General features: G+C 46.5%; 2 protein-coding genes and 1 long non-coding RNA gene across 3 annotated transcripts; 2 read left to right on the forward strand and 1 right to left on the reverse strand.

The window, feature by feature from the left end:
* The first annotated feature begins 1,014 nt into the window (after positions 1-1,014).
* LOC125550278 (putative glutathione S-transferase GSTF1) lies at positions 1,015-2,315 on the forward strand. The gene is made up of 3 exons (XM_048713241.2): positions 1,015-1,359; positions 1,513-1,561; positions 1,690-2,315. Exons 1-3 carry the CDS (start codon positions 1,207-1,209, stop codon positions 2,169-2,171), a joined length of 684 nt encoding a protein of 227 aa, XP_048569198.2. The 5' UTR covers positions 1,015-1,206; the 3' UTR covers positions 2,172-2,315.
* A 2,632-nt stretch (positions 2,316-4,947) lies between these two features.
* Positions 4,948-6,675, reverse strand: LOC147990194 (uncharacterized). Its single transcript, XR_015599116.1, has 3 exons — positions 6,463-6,675; positions 6,274-6,376; positions 4,948-5,266 (listed from the first exon to the last, which is right to left on the reverse strand). It is a non-coding gene; the product is annotated as an uncharacterized LOC147990194 (long non-coding RNA).
* A 4,100-nt stretch (positions 6,676-10,775) lies between these two features.
* LOC125550285 (glutathione S-transferase 4) lies at positions 10,776-11,950 on the forward strand. Its single transcript, XM_048713252.2, has 3 exons — positions 10,776-11,048; positions 11,145-11,193; positions 11,292-11,950. Exons 1-3 carry the CDS (start codon positions 10,896-10,898, stop codon positions 11,768-11,770), a joined length of 681 nt encoding a protein of 226 aa, XP_048569209.2. The 5' UTR covers positions 10,776-10,895; the 3' UTR covers positions 11,771-11,950.
* Positions 11,951-16,446: the final 4,496 nt, after the last annotated feature.

Below are 16,446 nucleotides of genomic sequence, written 5' to 3' on the forward strand. Positions count from 1 at the left end.
GTTATTTATATTGGAATACATGTATCCCATATCCATCATTTCTATCTTATACTCACATATAGATAGTGTATTAAGACATTATTTGATAGTGAAACTTAAATTTCCTATATTTATGCCTTTATAATGACTTTATAGCATGCATTATATACAGGTGGAAGTTCTTCTTTTACCTCATTAAGTTGTTGGGTCCATTACGGAAAATAGACTTGTGTTTCTGGTTGTATATGCACCCTATATGGGGATTTTTTTTAAAAAATATTTTACTAAAAAGTCAAAATAGGTAAGAACTATTTTGACAAAACACTTGACCTACTTTTGCACTAGTATATAAATTTTCACGAAAAAAAACAAAAGTTGACCTTACAGCAAAAAAAGACAAAGTTTATTTGCTATTATAGATCACTATTCACACTACTTTAGCCAAAAATTTATCTTTTTTGAAAAGAAGTCAATGGGATATTTTCCTTTTGTGGATTTTTTTCTCACGAGTACAATATAAGGTCAAGTTTATTTTAAAAATATTTTCAGAAATTTTTGACTTTTTGTTGAATTACTATTTTTTTTCATATAAGGTGTAGATGTCTACATAGACCATAAATCCTCCTCCGGTCCATTACACCCTATTTGCACTAGGCCCTTCAAGATGCTATTGCCGGCCTTTATCCCCGTAAGTGTGTTCTCATACAAGTCTAGTTGTTGTAGGTTCAAATTGCCGCCCAAATTTGTCGGATTTATTTAAATATCTATCAAATTTGTTTGGATGGCCGCAGGACATATGTGTGTAGCTTCGGATGGCCGGCTTCCGTATTAATGTTCGTGGATTTGTTCCTCTGTCTGTGGACGAATGCGGTGTCTGGTTTGCGGGTCAGCGCTAGAGATACCCTCGGAAGGGTGAGGGAGAAGAAGACTCTAGGAAGCGGGACCCACGCCCAGCATGGGAGACATAGTCTTGCAAGCTGGGTGGTCGTTGCTAAATGGGCGCCGTGCGCTGTGGACTGGTCATGCTGTATGAGAAATCTGATTAGCTCTCCTCCCTTCCTCTGCATCCCCACCCACCTACCGTTCTCCTTCCTCACCTCTGACCTCGTCTCTCAGCTGCTCCCAGTTCCGCTCCTGTACAGTCCGATACTTATAGGCATCAGAAACAGAGCTGCTTTCAAAAAAAAAAACAGAGCCAGCTAAATTACCGCAGAGAGAGAGCCAGACATGGGCGGTGCCGTGAAGGTGTACGGGGTGGGGGCGTCTCCGTTCGTGGCGACGGTGCTCTTGTGCCTGGAGGAGACGGGCGCAGACTACGAGCTCGTCCCCCTCGACATGGCGGCGCGTGAGCAGAGGGCCGAGCCACACCTCTCCCGAAACGTACGTCGGTTCTGCTGAGCTCAACCATCAACCACAGCACTCTACCTTCTTAATCCCATTTTCCCGTGACAAGTGTTATTAGTCAGGTGCTCTAATCTTCTATCTCATTCCATTTTTCCATGTTAAGTTTTCTTGTATGCTTCAATCTTGCAGCCTTTCGGGAAGATCCCAGTGTTAGAGGACGGAGAGCTGACTCTCTTCGGTATGAAATTCTCACGCTCATCACAAATCAGACCATAGCATCTTAATCAAAACCTCACTTTTACAAAAGATGATTAGACTTTTCTTTTGCCCTATCAATTAATCCGCACGTCGGTAATACGATCTCAGAATCGCGCGCGATTTCTCGGTACGTGCTCCGCAAGTACGGAGGCACCAACCCCACCACCGATCTTCTAAGGGAATCCAGCCTCGAGGAATCAGCCATGGTGGACGTGTGGACGGAGGTGGAGGCCCACCAGTACCAGCCGGCCATCGAACACATCGTCCAGCAGTGCGTCATCCTGCCGTTCATCGGCGGCGCGCGAGACCAGGCCGTTGTCGACGAGAACGTGGGGAAGCTGGAGAAGGTCCTGGACGTGTATGAGGCGCGGCTGTCGACGCACGCGTACCTCGCCGGAGATTTCTTCAGCCTCGCCGACCTCGTCCACTTCGGTATCACCTACTACCTGGTGGCCGGAACCGAGTACGCCACGTTGCTGGAGTCGCGCGCGAACGTGTGGGCGTGGTGGGGGCGGATCATGGCCAGGCCGTCGGTCAAGAAGGTGGCGCCGTTAATCCACCTCTGGTTGAAGCCATCTTCGTCTGCTTAAATTCAATATCGTAAATTCGTATGTGTATCTTCATTGATTAATCTGCTGCGACTAGCTACCTCAAATTCAGGATACCTTCGCTCTTACGAAGGAACATTCTGTTTCCACATTCCTAATCGCAAGTACAAAAAGTCTAATCGAGCAGCCACCTGGCCTGCCCTGCTCCCTCCTGATCCATAACCAGAGAGCCGCCACCGCCTCTCTCCTCGACCGCCCGATCCGATCTAGGGCTTTGGACCGCCGGCGCCGCCTCTTTCCTCACCGCCGCCATAGCTCCGCGGGGCAAAGCCCAGACAGGGGATGACGGCGGTGGCGGGGTCTTCGTCCATCCCTGCTTCGGGATGCGGTTGCGGTGGAATGCGCGGGTGTCCTAGACGCGGCGTCAGCGGCGCAACGGTGAGGGTCCCTCCGCTGTCGATGGCTCACCCAGCCTGGGTGATGGTTTCGGGCAGTGGTGTGCCTCTGGTCGTGCGGTTTTCCGGTAGCAGATGTCACCCATGGACGTGCTAGATGATGGAGAAGGTCGATCTAGTGGTCCAGCCGAGGATGGGCGTGAATTTGCCAGCGAAAGCTTGGTTCGGTCTTGACCAAAACCGTCAAAGTCGGTGCACGTGGGAGTCATTATCTCGTTGGAGACGTTGTAGGCAAGGTTCCTGCGTTGTCAATCCATGGGGGCTTCATCTTTGAGGTTGTACATCAACTGGAGGGATAAATGTTTGGCTTGGCTAAGCTCATGTCTTCATATACTTCTTGTGCAGTGACCAAGGTGGAGCATTGTGCCACCTACATTATCAATGACGGCGAGTCTTGGCGGCAAGGTGCACCGGGGTCTCGATGCCGGATACTGTTTGGTGGGCGTGCATAGAAGGCTAGCGTTGTGGTGTCGGCAGAAGGGTCTGACAGGATCAGTGCATTGATTTCTACTGAAGATGAAACCGTGGAAGAAGGCAATGACAAATTCTACAACATGCACATGCGGTGCACGTTGAGGGTCTACTAGCGGTTGGTGCTCCCAGCTAGTCAGCAGGCGGCTTGGTGAGGCCATCGAATTTCTTTGTGTGTGCGTGAGGTTATGGCACATAATGAATTTTATAAGGGCATCTTCAAGTCGGACCCGTAAACCTTCCGCAACCGTCCAGACCATATTGCTCGGACCGCGAAAGCCATCCAACGCCCTGTATCGATCCACATGGTGGTCCAGACGCAGTTTCTCCCGCAAACCAGAGACAAAAAATGGGAGAGGTTTGCAGGAGTCCGAACCGCTCCCAAGCCCGCTTCTGACCGCCTTGGCCCACCAAAACCCCATCCCACGCGCCCTCCTGCCCGGCGCCAGCTGCCCGCATTCATACCGCTGTAGAGCACGCCGCTCCGCATTGAAGACGGCTCAGGGCGGACGCGACCTCTCACTGCCTCCGTCATTGAAGCGGTGCGCCGGCCGAGGGCGCCGCACGCTGCACGCCCGGCTGAACATGCCTTCTCGCTGCATTCATACGCCCCCATTAAACCCACGTGGAAGCCACATGTCTGTTCATGAGCGGCCCGGCATTATACGCAACGTCGGACGAGCTCCTACCGTCCGCCCTCTATTTAAACGAGGGCAGACACCGGGCAAGAACCACACCCCTTCGCCGCTTCCCCAATCGCCTTCTCTACCACTCTTCTGATGGCTTCCGAAGAGCAGTTCTCCGGCATAAAAGCTGACTGGGTAGCCCGCCGAATACGAGCATGGCAGCTCGCTGCTCCACCTCCTGCGCCTCACCCGACGGAGCAAGTTGCCGTCCCAAGCCGCTGCGTGGTTCAGCAACTTGCCGCTCCAAGCCCACTCGATGAGGAGTGGCCAGTTGCTCCACGCCGGCATGGCGGGGAGCACGACGACACGGGCGTCATCGATGCCATCGACGACCCCCCCTCCCCCCGTGTCTGCGGCCACGCTCCCCGTGCCTGCGACCGCGCCTCTCGTGCACGCGACCCGTGCCTACGACCGCACCATGCAGGCAGATGTAGAAGCCAAGTGCGCGAAAAGCGATGAGTCGGTGACTGACGCCTCCGCGTCCGCCGCCATCATCGACGAGAAGTCCCACAAAGGCCACCACCTAGGCGACACCGACGTACACACACTAGTGTAGAATAGCCTAGCTATGGCGTGCCAAAACTTCCCTTGCTGGCATAGGGCTCCAACGCTACCAATATGACGCCAGTGAATTTTTAGTGGTGTCGTTGGCACACACGTCAGCAGCGTTGTGAGTATTGATGATACTGATGGTGTGCCACGTGACTAACCCCAGCAATATATTGTGTTAGCTATGGCATTAAGTGTGTTCCAACACCAACAATTAGATTTTTTTGTTAATAAAAAAATATACCAAGCAATTTAAACCTAGTATATATACAACCATTTAAACTTACTTACATTCAGCTTCACAAAAAAGTTAATACTTCTAGTGATAACTTCAACTCCATAAACAATACTATACTAGCTAGCTAGAAGCAAAAGTGATCAACTTCGACAATGTCTCCAAACTACCTACATATGCATTACATCTCTTTGTGAAAAGTGATCTTCATCTCACGTAACTCTTGTTCCTATTGCTCTCCCCTCCTTTCTGTAATGGACTTTTAGGGTCTTTAGTTGCACCCTCTCGTCCTTTACGAGCCGTATGTCCTTCTTCAACTCATCTATCTCGGCGACCAGTTTATCCTTTTGGTCTTTGAGCTTCAGTTTCTTATCGTAGTAATCCGAGTTCTCATTGATGATCTGATCCCTCTCATTCCACAGGGAGTTATTCAACCCCCTGAGGGTCCTCACTCTACTCTGTTGTGATGTGACAAGCTCGCGACTGAGCATGTCCACGTCACATAACTGCTGCTCGACGGGTGCTGGAGATGGGTTTCATACATACTCCTGGCAAGTTAAATATTTGAAATCATCAATAATGAATGGTTAGATATATGTATATATACATGTGTTTGCAATGCTCATGGGTGTTTTTGTAATCTTACCTTGTTGGTGCTCGCTTCGCCTTTGTCCACTTCATCATACGCCACGAAGTTGCACGAGGACTGTTAGTAGCTGTTCCAGCTACTCATGGCTGCAACTACAAAATAATAACAAGTCGGGATCAGATTATCTAACACATGCCAGTTTGTACACAAACAACCTTGTTTAAAGATGATGGCATAAGTAGAGTGCATCGTTTCGGTGCTCGGGATCATGTGCACCAATTTTTTTGAGTGGTAGAAAATTTATTGCGTGAGGTCCGCTCCAATTTTCAGATCATTTAGACATCTCAGTAGCTCTTAGCAAAAAAAGACAAATCGGGTCAGAACAGTGTGTGAACAGTAAACGTTTTTACAAACCCCGAATTTGTCTTTTTTGCCGAGAGCTGCTCAGATGTCCAAATGACTTGAAAATTGGAGCAGAGCTCACGTATCAAATCATCTACCATACAAAAAAGATTTTTTTTTAATTTTTCTTGTATTTGTTTTGAATTTTTCGTCATCGCGGGTGCAGCTGAGCCTGGGCTCAAAAGTGGATTATCGACATAAGCATAAGTAGTTTTGAACAACAACAATATAGCACTATCGATATCTTCACACAATCATATGGATGAAGTGTAGTATATATCTACACAACCTTTATTGAACAACCTTTATTGGCATAGCATAATTATTTTGTCAACTACAGTAAAAATGTCTAAGTACACTCACTTGGCATAGCATAATTTTTTTGGCGCTGACTTGGGAATGCACTAGAGCAAACACAATGTGACACTGATTTGGCAATGACTTGGAAATGCACTAGAGCAAACACTAAAGTAAAAATGTCAACAATGTGGCACTGATTTGGCAACGACTTGGGAATGCACTAGAGCAAACACTACATAAAAATGTATCAACTAAAATTATCTTCCACTGCCAAACAAACACATTGTAGTTTCGAATTAAATTTGGCCTACTCACTCTAATTAAAATTGGCCGACTCACTCTAATTCAATTTTGCCTACCATTCTAATTCAATTTGGTCTATTCAAATCACTGAACCCCTAGCGATGCAAATCAAATCAAAATGAAATCCTAGCGTGAGAGGGAGATTAGCGGTTACCTCCGTCGTCGTCGGTCGTTTCCGCCGTCGCCGCCGCTGAACCCTAGTAGAGGGGGATGAACCCTAGTCATCGGTCGTTTTTGTCGCCGCCGTCGCTGAAACCCTAGCGGCGATGCAAATCAAAACAAAATAAAATCAAATCAAATCGAGCGGCGAGAGAGAAAGAGAGAGGGGGAGATTAGTTGTTACCTCACCACCGGAATCAGAGCGACGACATCGACAGAAGAAAGGGAAACGAGAGAGGAAACACAGAGATAGAGAGAGAACGGGCGCGGTAGAGAGAGAGGGGGAGTATTGGGTGAGGTGGCCATTGCCCCCTTGTTTTTTGAGCTTCGCCCAATATGCAAAAAATAATAATTTAGCGCAAACATAAAAATTACTTACTTAAATAAAAGCAATACAACATTTCTACTATACTAAAAACAAATAATAGAGTAATATTATTAAAATAATAATAGAGTAATAATAATATAACAACACAATATTCTTAATTTAATAAAAAATTAAAATACTAAATATATAAATTAAAATTAAAATAAATTTTAAAAATGATCACCAGCTACAAACAGTATTATTAAAAAATGTTAGAATTTAAAAAATGATCACTACCTACAGATAATACTAAATAGCAATAATATAAATTCAGCACAATATTATTAAAAGAATGTCAGGATTTTCAATTAAAATAATAATTTTAAACATATAATATAATATAAAAATGATCACCACCTGCAAACAAATAAAAAGGAAAAAAGTTGAAGTCTCAAAATATAATATAATAATGTTCACATTGATAAAATAATATTATTAAACACTTTCTAATCAATTAAGAATAAATAGTTATAAATAAAAGTAATTCCAAAAATAAAATTAAACTATAATATAATATAAAAATGAACCCCACATCATATAGTACTGGCGTGGCTACCCATGTTACGCCACAAAACATAATTGTTCTGGCGTTCTTTGTTATGCCAGGCCAGCACTATATTACGCCTTATGTTTTCTATGGGACCCATATACCTGTGACGTTCAACTATTATCCAGCGCCATCACTATATCCCTAGTAATGTCAGACCAAATAAGCCAACACTATCACTATTTGAAAAAACTAGTGCCGACGTTGGTTAAAAATGGCGCGCCGTCAATGAAAGTTGTGGCTATCACTTTTTCCACTAGTGACAGCTGGTGTCTTGCCCGGTTCTTCTCTTTCGAGGACCTCCACCGATCACACATGGGCTTCACAGAAGCGAAGCGGTGCCTCCCTCTCCCGCTGAAGCATCAGCCGGGGGTTCCACTCCGATGAGTGGTGGGAAAGCGAGCCATCCTTTGCACTGAAGCATATACCTCTGGGGCTCCCGACAGTCCGATGATCGAGCCGCTGGACATGAGGAAGACAAAGGGATCTGTGGGCGGAGATTTAGATTAAGTATTATTATACCTTCAGAGCCAGACTAGCATCATTGATGTAAAATGTACCAAATCCGTCATGTTTATATTAAAATCTGGCTTTTTCATATAAAATCCGTCATGTGCATGAAATCCGGCTGTTTTTGCACAAATTTCATCCGGTTGGTTTGAGTTGTTGTGAAAATATATGTGGCTAGCGTTGGATGTCGACCTCTCGCATTTGTGTCCGTGGACTGGTCCCTCCTACCCGCGAACGGATGCGGGAGATTTTTTGCGGGTGCCGTTGGAGATGCCCTAAATAGGACCACCGTTTTGCCGAAAAGGTGTTGTTGAGTTGATATATGTATTCTTTTTGTAATGCCTTGTTAAATAATGTAATAAGGATGGTTGCATGCATCGTGTGATGCAAAGCCCGGTGTAATCATTCTTTTCTAAAAAAAATGTATCTTCATTTCATGTGTAGACGTATAAACCCACATATGAATGGCGGTTGCGTTTTATAACCATGCTCAAGGCATCACGCACGGTTGCGTTATTCTAAGGGCCCGCTTGGATTGCCGTTTCGCCGATATATTTATTTTACACATGTAACTGTTTTCATGCGTATCAAACTGGGCACGCATAAAATCCGGGTGGAAAAAAAACGGAGGTGGAAGGTGTGCTTATTTTTTCGGATGGAAGGCACCGACCTGTCCTGTTGTCAGGCTCAAGGCGAATTGGTCATCTTGTTACAATCCAACCTCTTTCTTGTTCAGCGAATTTGACCAACACCTTAACTTATCTCATATTTTTTGTTGCATGTCCACGCTTATCTAGGCCGGATCACACGAGAGGCCTAGAGTATATCTCTCGGGATCACAGGAGCAAATTTTATCCTGTTTGACCATATCTCACGGCATGGGTATAGACAAACCCGGAACCTATCTTTGTAACTATCCAGTTATGAAGTAGCATTTGATCGGTCCCAAGTCCATGCACCACTTCAGATCTTAGGACACATAATGTATGTTGTAGTAGAAACTCACAGATAACTTATCATCACGTCTCGTAGTTGGTTATGTCCGACTCAGACCTTCTGGACTCGGATTTGACTATGTCGAATCCTACAAAGATCTTTTCGAGTCCATATTAACCGGCTAGCATTCAACGCTACATGGTTAGGGAGACCGGACCATCCACTGCATCATATGCTAGTCTAGTTGGTTGCACATCCACACAGCCGTTTTGACTAGAGACCATTTAGCAAAGTCATCATGGAATGCATAGTATCACAAAAAAAGTCGCGTACTTGTTGATACACATCATTGATAATGACCAAAGACTATATTGATTCATAAACACATAGAAAATATCATCATACATGATTGCTTCTAAGGCATATCTCCAACACCGACGGCATGGTCTGAACATCATGCTGCGCTGGCTGGAGCACATCATAGCAACCCCTTGGCGTCGTCGTGTCTCAGGCGAACCGCTGGTTGTAGCTCCGCCATGGATGGTTGCAACTCGTCGTAGCAAGGTCGTAGCATCACCATGGTGCTCTTGTGGCTCGGGGAGTACCGCCGTTTGCAGCTCTGCATCGCCAACATGTTTCGTGCCTTTTCCAACATCACCATATGTTGGTTCTAGCACCCCTTCACGTCGGTTTCTGCACATCCGGTCGTTGTCTCTCGTCTCCCAACGTAGAATCGCCTCCGCCACGCGGTAGGGTGGTCACTCTGGCTCGCGGTAACCCCACCATAGCAGTGATCATTTGCGAGGAGGGGATTGGAGTGGATTTGGGCCCTATGATATTTTTTTCTAAAAGGAAGGGCCCTATGATATGTGGAAGGTAGGAGAGCCATGGCGGAGCTGTGGATTTGATGTGTGGCTCGCCTGAGGAGCAAAGTTTTTTGTGCGCCAGCGAGCCGAACCTAAGAGAGATGTGAGATTGGGCATGAAGAGCGGCGGGGAAGAGACGCGTGTGCAACAAAAAAAGGATAAGGCAAGAGGTATGTGGTTACACGTAATAGAGCCCCATAGAGCGTCGGTGCATGGGCCCCATAGAGCGACATGGCGAGCATGCGAGCGACCAGCACATGCGCCAGATCGGCCGCCTGATTTATAACATTACACGTAATGTAATGTCCATATCAGGATGAACAAATTCCTTTTTTTTTGTTTGATGATAGGATGAACAAATTCATTTAGAAGGCAATGCAGTCTATCTAACTCTGCCAACATCTTGGAGAGCTTCACTGTATACGACGTCACGATTCCTTGGGTAGGAAGGAAGCTCAAATTATTGAACAAGTCAATCAAGAACAAAAGGAAAATATCACTAGGTACTAGGTAGAAGACCATAACCACACCAAATCTTCCCGGCGACCAGATCATGAGAAGAGTATACTAGTCTATTACTCCGGCCATACCATAATATAAAACGTCTTTTACACTAGTGTAGTGTATAAAAAAGGGACACGTTGTTTTGGTGTTTGGGTTCAGAGAGCCCGTGTTAGATACAAGATGCTCAAATGCTTGATGGTCGTGCAAAATTTTATGAAGTTTGGGCATCCAAGGAGCTCATGGCAAAAAAATAAAATTCTGGCACGTTAGGAACATTTTAAAACAGCGCTGTGCATGTCCTAATTTGTCTTTTTTTTACCATGCACTTCTCGAATGTCCAAACTTCATTAAATTTTGCACGAACATCACACACATGCACATCTTACTTGCAAAAAAAATCATTTATTTTTTTTATTTTTTCCTATTATTAATCATTTTACTGTTTATTGAGGAAGTGGATATTCGATGAAGAACATTGTTATATTATGGGACGGAGGAAGTACCATTTGGAGTGAGAAAGCAAATCCCATAAAGGACCACTATTTGGATATATTATCGTATGAATTTAATTATGGACAAAGTCACAATTCCTTGGGCAGGGAGGAAGCTCGATTCATCAACCAATTCAAGGACAAAAGGAAATTATCACTCGGTTGACCATAACCACACCAAATCTTCCCAAGATCAGATCACGAAAATTGTATAGTACCGTCTACACTATTTGGTTATATTATCTTCCTCTCAATCACTCCCATCACATGTACTATAAGTTATGCTGGTCAAGGTCTGCTTAAGCACGCACTAATTAAAAAACAGAGCTGCTTAATTACAGCTCTGTGTGTGTGAGAAAGAGGGAAGCTGCGTGGGTGAGTGAGAGGGAGAGAGAGATGGGCGGTGCCGTGAAGGTGTACGGGGTGGCGGCGTCTCCGTTCGTCGCGACGGTGCTGCTGTGCCTGGAGGAGGTCGGCGCCGACTACGAGCTCCTCCCCCTCGACATGGCTGCGCGGGAGCAGAGGACCGAGCCCTACCTCTCTCGGAACGTATGTAGAAAGAGAGACAGTTTATAATTTGATTTGAGTATGTTTCTATCTCGCTCCATTTTCGTATGCAAGTTTTCATACGATCCAATCTCGCAGCCTTTCGGCAAGATCCCGGCGTTGGAGGACAGGGAGCTGACTATATTCGGTATGAAATTCACATACTCGCTCACGAACCAATTCATAGCAGCATACAAACTGTAATTAGATTTTCAATTGATCCACACACCGGTGATATTACCTCAGAATCGCGCGCGATTTCTCGGTACGTGCTCCGCAAGTACGGAGGCACCGGCGCCACCGATCTCCTACGGGCATCCAGCCTCGAGGAATCGGCCATGGTGGACGTGTGGATGGAGGTGGAGGCCCACCAGTACCAGCCGGCCATAGCCAACATCGTCCGGCAGTGCGTCATCCTGCCGTTCATCGGCGGCGCGCGAGACCAGGCCGTCGTCGACGGGTACGTCGGGAAGCTGGAGAAGGTCCTCGACGTGTACGAGGCGCGGCTGTCCAGCTCGCCGTACCTCGCCGGGGACTTCTTCAGCCTCGCCGACCTCGTCCACTTCGGCTTCACCTACTGCCTCGTGGCCGGCACCGAGTACGCGACGCTGCTGGAATCGCGCGCGAGCGTCATGGCGTGGTGGGGGCGGATCATGACCAGGCCGGCGGTGAGGAAGGTGGCGCCGCTAATCCACCTCGGACTGAAGCTATCTTCGCCAGCATAAGTTGAATACCGTGAATTCAGTTTATATATGTATTTCAGTTGGGTTTTATTATTTTTCATGTCTAGGGACACGTTGAGAAATAAATGTTTGTTCATATATATAAGTAGTACTTCCTACGGAAAAAACATAAAAACATTTAGATCACTATTTTAATAATATAAAGGCTTTTATATTTCTTTATGGAGAGAGTGCTACATATAAATAAGACTAGCAGAAAAAGTGAGGTGCACTAAACTCATCATCGAGTCTGACAGTATAACGGCGTTGGAGGCTATCTCTCATCCCAATGCTTATATTCGAACTGATGTTTCAATCATTACAAGCCATGGAGTTGCTAGCATCAGTCTTGTCCACTAGCAGAGAAGCAAATATTGCCAAAAAAGAATTTCCTCCACGTTTTATATTATAAAGCAAACATCACCACATACATCTTAACGAGCCGAATAAACACACACCACCACAACACACACCGAACACATCCAAGTCTAGATACAAAGGTGCCGAGCACCATCACATCACTCGGACACAACCAAGCAAACATCATATGAGCTACGACGAACCACTTGGAGCCACCGAGGGGGTGAGATGGACATGACGAAGTAAGGACTCCAAGACGGTGCCTCCCAGAAGGGCACGACCACGGATAGCCGCCACCGTCCGATCCGCAGATCAAGTTTTCACCCGGAGCGACGCAGGGGGTGGGAGCACCACGACGGAGCCTTCAAGAAGGATATGACGTCCACGGACGCCGCCACCGACGGCCAGAATCTGGGCAAGTGATGAACCCCGGTGCTCGCACCCCACCGACACACCCCTGCTCCGCCAACCACCCACAGCCACGTCCCCCGCAAAACCATGGCTGCCCGCCCGCACCTGGGACGCAGGTTCAGCCCACGAACGCCACGCCTCCCGTCGCCAGGGCCGCCACCCAACACCCAGACACCCCCAAGACCATCCAAAGAGATCAACTTTGCGCCAAAAGAACACCACTGACCGACGAATCGCAGCATACATCCTGCCTTGAACATCACCAGAGCTGCGACGGCCAACACGCGGCCGGGGAAAGGGGCGGACGCATCCGGACCGGCACACTCCTGTGCCAGTGACGGGGGCCCAAGCACGTCGGCGCCGCCCATCCCTCCAGCCAGCCTCCCCACCGGACGCACCCCTGTGCCACCCCACCTCGGCGGCCGACGCAGCACGACGCAAGGCCACCGACGCAGACCCGACCACCGACAAGGGGGACCCCAAGCATAGCCGCTGAACGCCAAGAATACTCACCGGGGAGCCCATCTGCCCTGTCGTCGTCGTCCAGCCAGCGGGACGACTGGATCCCGACCAGCACGCCCACCAGCCACCGCCGCTGCGCCTCCACCACCACCAGCCGAGGCCACGGTAGGGGCGGACGCCCGCAGCGCACGCTGTCCACGGCCCTCACCGGCAGGGCCCAGATCTGGCCGAACGCCTGTAGGATCTAGAAGTAGATGTGTCTAGAGGGGGGGTGATTAGACACTTAATGCTAAAGTTGCAATTTTTAAGCTTTTTCGGTTTAAGTGGAGTTTAGGCACAATTTCAACACACACAATACATATCAAGCAAGCATGCAAAGAGTATATGAGCAGCGGAATGTAAAGCATGCAACTTGCAAGAATGTAAAGGGAAGGGTTTGGAGAATTCAAACGCAATTGGAGACACGGATGTTTTTTCCGTGGTTCGGATAGGTGGTGCTATCCTACATCCACGTTGATGGAGACTTCAACCCACAAAGGGTAACGGTTGCGAGAGTCCACGGAGGGCTCCACCCACAAAGGGTAACGGTTGCGCGAGTCCACACAGGGCTCCACCCACGAAGGGTCCACGAAGAAGCAACCACCCACAAAGGGTCCACGAAGAAGCAACCTTGTCTATCCCACCATGGCCATCGCCCACACAGGACTTGCCTCACTAGCGGTAGATCTTCACGAAGTAGGCGATCTCCTTGCCCTTACAAACTCCTTGGTTTAACTCCACAATCTTGTCGGAGGCTCCCAAGTGACACCTAGCCAATCTAGGAGACACCACTCTCCAAGAAGTAACGAATGGTGTGTAGGTAATGAACTCCTTGCTCTTGTGCTTCAAATGATAGTCTCCCCAACACTCAACTCTCTCTCATAGGATTTGGATTTTGTGGAAAGAAGATTTGAGTGGAAAGCAACTTGGAGAGGCTAGAGATCAAGATTCATATGGTAGGAATGGAATATCTTGGTCTCAACACATGAGTAGGTGGTTCTCTCTCAGAACATATGAGTTGGAATGGTGTATGTGTTCTGATGGCTCTCTCTTCGAATGAAGAGGAGGTGGAGGGGTATATATAGCCTCCACACAAAATCCAACCGTTCCACACAGTTTTCCAATCTCGGTGGGACCGAATCAACAAACTCGGTCGGACCGAAAAGGTAAACCTAGTGACCGTTAGAGATTTCGGTGGGACTGACTGGATCAACTCGGTGGGACCGATGTGCTAGGGTTAGGGTAAATCCAAAACTCGGTTTGACCGATTACTCAAACTCGGTGGGACCGATTTGGGTAATAAGTGAAACTGAGATTTGGCCAAGCAAACTCGGTGGAACCGATTGCATATCTCGGTGGGACCGAGAATATTGCAATGGGTAACAGAGAGTTTGCAAGCCCATCTCGGTGAGACCGAGATCCCATCGGTGAGACCGAACTGATTAGGGTTTGGCAGTGGCTTATGACAAGTAAAATTCGGTGGCGCTGGATAGGAAGAATCGGTAGGACCGAGTTTGGCTTAGGGTTTAGGTCATATGTGGAAGTGGGAAAGTAGCTGAGGGTTTTGGAGCATATCACTAAGCACATGAAGCAAGAGGCTCATTAAGCAACACCTCATCCCTCCTTGATAGTATTGGCTTTTCCTAAAGACTCAATGTGATCTTGGATCACTAAAATGTAAAATGAGGAGTCTTGAGCTTGAAGCTTTAGCCAATCCTTTGTCCTTAGCATCTTGAAGGAGCTCCCACAACCTTTAGTCCATGCCACTCCATTGTTGAACTTATCTGAACCATGCTAGATCGAAATGTTAGTCCAACAAGAGATATGTTGTCATTAATTATCAAAACCACCTAGGGAGCATTTGTGCTTTCAACGCCGCCGTCGGAGCCCTCCGCGCACCACCTCCGCTGCAGCCCCTTTACGCCGCCGCCCACAACCCGCGGTGCCGCCGCCAGCTGCTGCCGCCACGCCGCCGCGCCCCGAGCGGATATAAGAGCTGACTGCCTGGCAAAACACTGTTTTTGCATTAATAAGTTTGAATCTTGGAAATCAAATATCCTTGACTTTATTCTCCATCGGTATGTAAATGACCTTGCTATTATTTGATTAACAAAATTGTTATGATCAAAATTATATATAAATAAGACTAGCAAAAGAGTTCATGCGTTGTAACGGAAAAAGAGTGTCCCTAATCCAATAACCATGATTCAAGACCCCAATAGATCAACTTTCATTATTTCAACATGACATGCCATTTGTGTTGCCGCTTATCCTTCTTTCCACCTTCGTTGACGGTGGCCTCAATGCTCACACAGTCATAATGTGTTTGAATGTAATCAATCCTAAGACATCTCTCTCGGCATAAGATGGGAAATCTGCTTTGTTTTTCACCCCGCGAGGTTTTGCTGAGGCATGCATGTGTGGCCATAGATGATTTCTTTCGTTCTAATCTCAGTAGGTCCACGTATTTTATATTAACATGACATCCCATTCTTTCCACCCTCGCGACGATGACCTTAGTGCTAACACAGTCACAACGTGTTTGAATATGGGCAATCCTAAGGTCTCTCTCTCTTTCTCGGCATAAGATGAGAAATCTATTTCCGTTTCCATCTTGTGAGGTTTTTGCCGAGGCATGGATGTGTGGCTATAGATGATTTCTTTCATCTCCAATCTGATTTTGTTGAGGTGTTCATTTTCAATCCAAATCGACGTCGATGCGAAACAAAGAGGATCGTGCGCTATTTGATTATGATTGTAGCCAAAAAAATATTTAAAAAATTATTAACGCATAAAATAACATCATATTAAGATTTTACACATTTTTCTAATCGAAATCCAAGCATATCGGATGGCGAAAGAGGAAATGCAGACCCATGTGGCCGCTATTGGGTCGAGCGTGTCCTTCCTGTTTTTGAGAAGATTTTATTCGTTTTTTCCCTTTTAATCTCTATCGGTTTTGCTTTTTTTTTTTAAAAAAATCCTGTTTGTTTTCATGTCTGTTTAGGAAACCCTAGCCGCTTTTTCTATCGCGAGAGTTGCAAAGAGAAAACTCTTTTTCTTAGATAATGACACACAGTCCGTCGATTAATATTACTTCCTTCATATCACAACTAAAGTGGGGCTTTACACGGGCCTTCAGTCAAAATCTTAGATCAAATATCATTTAATTGTTTACATTTTCAATTTGAAAATCATGTGTATAGATTTGCCTCAAACAATATTATTTTTGAGAAGTGGAAAATATTTAATATTATCTATTATACTTTTATTTGTGAAGGGATGGGGTAGATTATTGTACTATTCTTAGTTTTTACACGAATATATTCAATAAAAGGTGATCGATGTTATTGTAATCTCAAAAAATGGCATGTATTTGTGATAGAAAACAAAGGAGTGGTATATGA

Source organism: Triticum urartu, chromosome 1A (genome assembly GCF_056163025.1).
Source record: "Triticum urartu cultivar PI428250 chromosome 1A, HENAU_Tu73, whole genome shotgun sequence".
Taxonomy (NCBI): domain Eukaryota; kingdom Viridiplantae; phylum Streptophyta; class Magnoliopsida; order Poales; family Poaceae; genus Triticum; species Triticum urartu.